The following is a 9062-nucleotide window of genomic DNA, read 5'->3' on the forward strand; positions in this document are numbered from 1 at the left end:
GAGAGAGACAAGCGTAATTAAAATAGGAACAATTGTGAACCTTCATTTCTTATTTAAGTAAAAAATAGCATTCAGAGAGTGTTGCATGTGTAAAAGTTACATTATGAAGAGATAAATCAAGGAATTATTGAGAAATCGATTGGGTAAAAGACATTTAACATTTTTTTCTTTTTATGTTGTTGTTATCAATCCAGAATAATCTTTCTTTTCATAAAGCACAAATTCTTGAGATTTGGTTAAGTGGCCTGGACATAAAGAATAATAATGTTACTAAAATGATTATAAATGTACAGATTTATAACTATCAATTGAGTAAAAAGTTAAAGCTGTACACTACAAAACACCCCCCAGGGCGGTGCTACTGACTGAAGTGTCTTTAGGCCATTTCCAAAGGGGGGACATTAACCATGTTCTTACCCACAGTAAAACTGCTTTTGTAAATGGGCTGATTTATTAAATGTCATGCTCATAACTGTGCCTGAACTGCAACAGGGTATTGCTGCTTTTTCTTTCCAAATCCTTACTATCGTCATTTTCCTCTACTACTTTTGTATGGTTGTCACACTCTTGTGACCCGCTATTTCCAGGGTGTCTTGATAGTCGAAGCAGACTTTGTGCTGTTGAAGCTAGAGAGGTGAACAGAGTAAGCCTGATTCCGTGCAAGGACTTCTCTGTTGACATCCTCTCCTTGGCACTCATATGACTTTATGCAGTTGCGAGCACTGTAAAACCTCTACTTAAACGAAAAGACTACAAAAGAAAAATCCCAATGATTTTTCAGCGGCATTTATGGCTGCCATGGAGACAGATGCAAAGGAAAGGGCAGCAGATAAGAAGAAAAGACAGAAGATTGCAGATGGATTTAAAGAGCAAGGGAATGTGGAATTCAGACAAGGGAATTTTGAAAAAGCCCTGGAATTCTATGATAAGGTGAGTAATGCATTTGATTTTTATGCCTCTTGTTTTTCAACTTTCATAGTGGTATATAAAGATCACCTAAGAAGCAGGACATAAAAGTAGGAATTAGTCTCTGAACAAAAGAGATGGAGAGATGAACCCCTCTCCCCATAACATGAGCTCCTTATCTGCAACAAGCTGCTCCCAGTGGCTCCCAGTCTGAACCGCTGTGCCGTTGAGCTGCTGGCAGCGGCCCGGGCACTGTCCTTTTCGACGACTTCGACATCAAATTACCTTTCAGCCATTTCCAAAAGCAGGTCTCTTCTATCAGGATTTCATTCATTAGATGAAGAACTATCAAAATAAGCTCACTTGTTTTGATTTAATTACCAATTTAGTGACGTTTTTGTCATTTTTAGATTTAGTACCAAAAAAGGGCTCAAGCATAGTGGGTTTACCCCCCGCGGAGGTAAAGAGTAAACCTAAATTTGTTACTTGATTCGTAATACTTTTGAATTGCACATCAGTGCAGTCTTTATACAACTGTGTACTATCCAGTTGTTCTCTTCTCCCTCCCCAACACTTTTTCTGTATCATAGTAAAATATGTCACATTTTAATCTGAGTTCTTGTCAAATATGCAAACATGACTATATTGTTTAAAACAATGTCACTTAAAAGCAATATATGTGAGGCATGATGGTGAAATCGAGCGCTCGTCAAAATAATGAAATGGAAGAAACAGGCATTTTTCTTCAAGTTTGGCAATTTTTTCTCAAATTATTGTTTTTTGGCTCAATGCCTTTAATGCCCATATGGAAATACATTTCCATGTAAATTTTAGACCTGCATGTTTGCAGACAATCGTCTGAAATCCGACAATCGCGACCCGACCCGTGAGCCGGCCGATGCTATCGCTAGGCCCACCTGTATCAGTCAATGTGCGTAGTGCGAGGCCTGGCCGACTGCCAGCGCCCCCTTTTTCTCCTGTCGGCTTTGTCGGCACTTTCGTTTTCGTGCCGACCGCCGACTGCCCACGTCGGCGTTTCCGACATAATTGTCGGAACCTGAGTAGAAATGCGAATACGAAAAAGGACGGCGACCTAAACTATCTACTTTCAACTTTCAGTTTCGTGCACGAGCGGCCATTTTGAATTTCGTTTGTTGACTAATTCAATTATTCAGATGGTGTGGATTCATTCAAGTCCGACTCACTTGTTCTAATAAAATACAGATCTAGATCTAGATTTATATAGATCATTATATACCTCAATGGAGGATTCATATTCCAATTCTTTTGTGTCAAACCCTATCATAGGTTGTGCTGTAATATTAATGTCGGAGTGTCTACGTACACGGTAACCGGGCACGTAGCCTCAGGGTCTACGTACATGGTAACCGGCAACCGGGCGCCTCTCATTATCTACGAACACGGTAAGCGGGCATTTAGTTTCGTGGGGGAGAGGGGGGGGGGGGGGGGGCTTCAGCTAGCTTTGCTCCTTCTTGACGTTGACATTAATTTTTCCTTTTTCACCGTGTAGTCTCAATGTCGCATACACGGTAACCGTGCCCAAAGCCACAATATCTACGTACACAGTAACCGTGTACTTGGTTTCGGGGGGGTGAGGGGGATGTGCGGAAGGGGGCTTGAGCTAGGTGCACACACGGTAACTGCTTCGCTCCCTTCATGACGTTGACTTTTTTCCTTTTTTTCACCGTTTAGTCTCAATGTCACACACACGGTAACCGGGCACGTAGCCTCAATATCTACGTACACGGTAACCGGCAACCGGGCGCCTCTCATTATCTATGAACACGGTAACCGGGTATTTTGTTTCGGGGGGGGGGGGTGGTTGAGCTAGGTGCACGGTAACTACGTCGCTCCCTTCATGACCTTGACCTTTTTCCTTTTTCACTCCGCTTTTTGTGTGTTGTGAGCGGAGTGTAAATCCAAAAATGACCCCAATCTACCCCCTGTCATCTTTCCTAAGGGAGAACAAAATGAAGTGACACTGAAAATCTGCGAATGTGGAACAGAACGCTAAAATATAGATGTTTACAAAACATGTAATACTATCACGAGAGAGAGAGAGAGAGAGAGAGAGAGAGAGAGAGAGAGAGAGAGAGAGAGAGAGAGAGAGAGAGAGAGAGAGGGGGGGGGAGAGTGATCGAGAGAGAGAGAGAGAGAGAGAGAATTAAAAACGTATGCTCTTGATGAGGTCATACCTCTCTCAAAACAAAGGATAATGAAACAAGGAGATCCTTGACTATCACCCATCCAATGAAACGCAGACCTTTTGGTTAAAAAACGCGGCTTACTAGGTATGAGTATGACGGATCCCAATTCCGTACAAGGCGTGCACCAATGCACGCTTTTCCGTAGCAGGAAGCTCTAGTAATAATCAAAATTCTAAATACAAAAATTTGCTTCCAAGTTCAGTTTTTGTCATCCGATGTTGCCTTCAACCCCACCCCTCCCCTCGACTGTACCTTTTAAAAAAATCAATAATCCCCCTATTCCGGAGCCTTATACTTCACGCAGTGCACACGTTGAATGAACTTTGGTGACCCCAACGATCACTGGTACTCACAATGTGATGCGAAAATACAGGTTCACTGACCGGTCACAATGTCGAGCCAGACAAGACGCTTGTATAACTGTCTTTTTTTCCGCAAGTGAAAGCACAGGACAATGATTTATTTTCCTGGCGACACAGCGTTTGTAATGCACAACCTGTATGCCTGTGACTGTGTGTTACAAATGATGTGTTAATCAGACTGCTGCCGGCAAATTTCTGGGTGGTAAAGAAAGCGAAAGTAGATTGAGCTTCGGTACCACGCATACACTTACGCTTGCAGCCAAAGCGCCCTGTTCATACCTAAAACTATCTTTTGTTTTCGAAATAGTTAGCACTTGCAACAAAATAAGTTTATATAAGTGCTGAAGATTAGAGGTGTTAGTGTTACAAGAGAGTAACAAACACAAAAAGAAGGCAGAGAAAGATAAGGATGATAGATGTTGAATAGGAGAGAAGGAGCAGACCACACCAGAGCACCCACTAACCACCCATTAATACTATCTTTACACACACCACACTTACAATCACACACAAAAATACATAAACAGAGAGAGACAGAGAGAGAGAGAGAGGGAGAGAGAGAGAGGGAGAGAGAGAGAGGGAGAGAGAGAGAGGGAGAGAGAGAGAGAGACACACACACACACACACACACACACACACACACACAAACACATACACACACACACGCACATCATGCATCTACACGTGTGAATAGCCTCTAAATATATTTAATACTTAGCATGTTACACACGCACAAATCACACAACATACACACACAAATCACACAACATACACATTGGCTAAAACAATATATGAAAGCTAAAGGAGCAAATAAAAAATGAATGACCCAGGAACATATTAAAACTAGAGAAGACAGTCAAAATCAAACATGGAAAAGTACATCTTTAGATATGGTCAACACCCAAAGGCTATAGTATTAGGTCTAATGCTTGCTTTTCTGCACCAAAGGGTGTGACATCACAGCATTTTGAAAACCAATTTCATCTTATTTAAATCACATGGGTCTCAATTCAGAATTCTAAAAAAGGAGGAACTTTCCGGGTGATCGCCACAGAAGCCCATTTTGGCGAAACACCCATTATTATATACTGTTGAACCCTAGAATGCTGAAATGAAAACCATCAATTGATCAATGCAAGATAATTTCAAGTAAGAGTCATGCACCAAATTTACAATCTTGATTACATAACCCCCACCTCCTTCAATCAAAAATATCTCAACTTCTATTCATGATACTGAGTATTTTTTTCATCAAATGCAAGGCAAATGAACAGGCTTTAAGATGATACCAATATCTCGACATGCCTAAAAATTGACGAGTGCCTGATTCCATTGCGTCATGACACATATGTATAACTATACCTGACTGCAACTGCAGTGGTTGAGCAATCTCAGTGAATGATCAGTGTCAAGATCTTTCGTTATCTCAGAGTTCTCTTCATATTCCTGTGTGAATAAAATGAGGACAAATTTGTGTGAAATGTCTTTCCTGTGAACACAATGTTGAGCCCACGACTGGGATTTAAACCCATAACCTTGGCAACACAGTATGAATGAAAGGCGGTAGAGGAATGTTCTTTAAAAAAAAATTTTTAGGGACCCGTCACATCAGGAATGAACTTGTTATACTTGCATTTTAGAACTTATTTCCAGTGATGCCAAACCAAAATGACACCTTTTGGATCTGTATGTGATTAAGAAGTCGGAGACACTATGTGAAATTCCACAGTGATATTAACCCACACCAAAAAAAGAGTTTTTGGTTAATATTTTCATGGGTAAATAAATATTTTTGAGGATCTATAAAAACGATAGTCAAAATGACGTGTTTCAGATTTTGAACTGACAATTTTTACAAATAACATTTTTATGCTTCTTGTTAGAGTTTTCAAAAAGCCTCTTTCTAAACAAAGCTTAGCCTTCTGGTCAAGCTGTTTAAATATGCAAGTCTTTAAAAGTTTTTGTCTATCACGTCAATTTTTAGAATTAAAAAATATCTATATATAAATATCAGGGATGCCAAATCTGTTTTTTTCCATCTTTTTTTCCCCATTTTTTTTTTCATACACTTGCAAAGGAAAGGGGAGAGGCTAGAGTGACATTTTTGTTTGCTCATTTATAAACTTTACAAGGTTCGTTTTAGACGAGATGTGGTGCTCCGCTCATTTTCAGTTCTTTTTTCTAAAATCATTTGACATCCTTGAATGAATGGTTTTAATAATTGTGATCTTGTTTTGCGCTCAGGCTATGGAGCAGATAAGGGACAATTTGGCCATCTACACAAACAGAGCCCAAGCCAGGATCAAACTGGAGATGTTCACGGAAGCTCTCACTGACTGCCACTGGGCTCTGCGGGTTTGTCCAACTCTGTTGTCTGTTCTTGTTTTGTCTCTTTGTATCTTTTAGCTAGGCTTCTTCTTTCTCTCTCCATCTCTCTCTCTCTCTCTTTTTTCTTTCTTTCTTTCTCTCTCTCTCTCTCTCTTTCTCTCTCCCTCTCTCTCTCTCTCTCTCTCTCTCTCTCTCTCTCTCTCTCTCTCTCTCTCATTTTGTTGTTTATAAGTTAAGCTTTAGTGATAATCGAAACCATGTCTGTGTTTTTATAGGAAAATGCTTCTTTTTGTGAAGGTTCTCCAGAAGGATTATTATAGGAATGCAGTAAAATAGTCTTCATTAAGGTCTTGATTGTTAAATTATTACGTTTATTAGATTTATGACACAATACATGACACTTTGTTCTATGGTTCTACAATTTATTTGTAGGGGGCTCTTGTGGCCTAGATTTTACAGTGTTTGCCTCTCATTCAATAGGTCCCGGGTTCGAATCCGGACACCAACGGAACATTTTTTTCTCTAAAATGTTCTCCTTTCACCTCCTTTCTTGCTTTATAACAGTGTTCTGTCATCTGTTTTTGTCCCCACCTAATGCCCCCACCCCCTCACCTCCTTTGCCCTTCCTCTGGGTTCCTGACTCTTTCTGCGGCCTTTCTACTGCTTTTCGATTTTTGGTTCCTTCTTACTGCTGTCTTTCAGTCACACCCCTGATCTTATGGTAGGTAAGGTATAACACCTAGCCTTCTCGGATAAGGGCGAAAAATCTGGGAGGTCCCGTGTGCAAGTTTAACACGTTAAAGATTGCTTGGTGGTCCGAAAATCAATAAGAGTAGGCTTCGGCCGCCACCCAGGCAAAATTCAAAATTTCCTACCGACTGAAAATGTTTAAGTGTCCCGCGCACTCCTTCGACCTTTTGCAGCTGCGAGTGCAGTAAATCAGTTACCCAAAAAACCCAAACTATTTGTACATTACTCTGTGTATTTGTCAGTGTTTACAGATTGGTTTCTCAGTGTATGACTCGGACATACCTCACTTTTCAAAATGGTGAATGGTGTAGTTTTATACCAAGCCATTGAAATGCTTATTGATGGTTTTCAGAAGAAGCTTTTTAAGTCCTTTTGCATATACATCCGCCATAAGAGAATGAGCTTATTTGACTAGATCTATATTTTATTACATTTCTCTTCTTCACACATGTATGCACACATGAATTGACTTAAAACGTGACAATGAAATAAGTCCCCTTTCAGACAGACACAAAGCTATGACATGCATGACATTTAATAACCTTTTTTTAAAGGAGTGTATGCAAAACAGTTCCCGACTCTTTAGTTTAAGTACAAACATTTTAAAGTTTTGTAACGACAGTAATATCCATTTTGTACAGGTTTTCTTTTTATGGGTGGTGGGTGGGGACTCTTTTCTGGTTTGTTCCTTCTTTCCTATCAAACATCTATCATTCTTATCTTTCTTATATATCTAGTTCTGCTTTTGTTAGTGTATTTCAGTTACTCACTTGTTTATATGTAACTACTTTAATCTCCAGACTTGTAAGAACAATTTGTATTGCAAGTGCTGTAAAACTCTTACTAAAACTAAAACTTAAGTTTGGTCGTTTTTTTGTTTGTTTATTCTTTCCCCCCCCCCCCCCCCCCCCCCCCAGCTGACTCCGGGCTGTATGAAAGCTTATGTTCAACAAGGACACGCCTACCTAGGGATGAACGAGTATGAAAAGGCCAGAGAGAGCTACAGAGAGATCCTTAAAATTGACAACAAAAAGGAGAACATCGTCAAAGGTAATCTATGTGGGTTATTGGTGGGTGCTCTGGTGTGGTTTGCTCCTTCTTTCCTATCAAACATCTATCGTCTTTATCTCCCCTCCTTCTTTTTTTTGTTGTGTCTGTTACTCTCTTGTAACACCTCTAATCTTAGACACTTATATGACCGTATTGTGTCTGTTACTCTCTTGTAACACCTCTAATCTTGGACACTTATATGACCGTATTGTGTCTGTTACTCTCTTGTAACACCTCTAATCTTGGACACTTATATGACCGTATTGTGTCTGTTACTCTCTTGTAACACCTCTAATCTTGGACACTTATGTGACCGTATTGTGTCTGTTATTCTCTTGTAACACATCTAATCTTGGACATTTATATGACCGTATTGTGTCTGTTATTCTCTTGTAACACCTGCTCTAATCTTCGGCACTTATATGACCGTATTGTGTCTGTTACTCTCTTGTAACACCTGCTCTAATCTTCGGCACTTATATAGTGTGTTGCAAGGGCCGTAAAACACTTACTAAAACGAAAAGGTAGTCCATTGTATCTTTTTGTCTCTGCAGATAGTTTGTAGAATTAGTCTCCTGGGTGTATGGAAAAAATTATAAGAATAGAAACTTTGATTTAGAACTCTGATAGAAGATCAATATTAGCTGAAATCGTTAGCTTTTAGCTCTCTTCAACAGAGTTAAATCAGACGCTTGTCAATTTTTGGGCATATGGAGTTAATGGTAAAATCTTAAAGCTTGTTCATTAGTATTACTTTTGATGAAAAAAAAATTACCGATCTATCTTGAATAGAAGTAAGGATATTTGCAATTGTGGGTGGTAGGGGTTGCCTGGTGTTAGAAGTAAAATTAGCGAGAAAATGGTCACCCAAGTTTAGTGACTTCCAAAGCTGTGGTGTTCTTGGAAACTACACATTTATATTTTTTTGTGCCTTTGATCAAGGTTTACTAGTAAAATCCATGCAGAAAGGTATTTTCAAATGGACTTCTAATCCCCTGTCTGTTTCCCTTGTATCTTCGCAGAGTACCTAGCCGAAGTGGACCGCGTGGAACAGGCGAGCCAGGCGGAGGTCAAGGCCACAGAGCTGTTCGAGTCTGGCCAGGAAGTGGCAAAAGGTGTGGTGGACGTCCTGGGAAAGGTGGTCAAAGCTGACCAGCTCCCTCTCTACTACTCTGGTGGCTTCCGGGTCCTGACATCACTTCTGGACAGTGGTCAGTCTTTATGCGGGGGAAAAAGTGTGTTTTGTCTGTGGGTGTGTGTGTGTGTGTATGTGATTGTTTGTGTGTGTGTATGTGTGTTTGTGTATGTGTGAATGTGTTTGTGTATGTGTGTGTTTGTGTGTCTGTGTGTGTGTGAGTGTGTGTGTGTGTATGTGTGTGTGTGCTTATGTATGTGTGTGTGTGTGTTTGTGTGTGTGTGAGTGTGTGTATGTGTGTGT

The 9062-nt window shown here is 40.2% G+C and overlaps 1 protein-coding gene across 1 annotated transcript in view; it reads left to right on the plus strand.

The window, feature by feature from the left end:
- Positions 1-9062, plus strand: part of LOC101860753 (tetratricopeptide repeat protein 12) — a gene marked incomplete in the record, with an annotated part of 34221 nt that overhangs the window by 4312 nt on the left and 20847 nt on the right. The window contains 4 exon segments of the mRNA XM_013085448.2: positions 782-930; positions 5741-5851; positions 7492-7624; positions 8647-8835. Coding sequence (XP_012940902.1) covers positions 782-930; positions 5741-5851; positions 7492-7624; positions 8647-8835 — 582 coding nt within the window.

Source organism: Aplysia californica, unplaced genomic scaffold (assembly GCF_000002075.1).
Source record: "Aplysia californica isolate F4 #8 unplaced genomic scaffold, AplCal3.0 scaffold00374, whole genome shotgun sequence".
In the NCBI taxonomy this organism is placed as follows: domain Eukaryota; kingdom Metazoa; phylum Mollusca; class Gastropoda; order Aplysiida; family Aplysiidae; genus Aplysia; species Aplysia californica.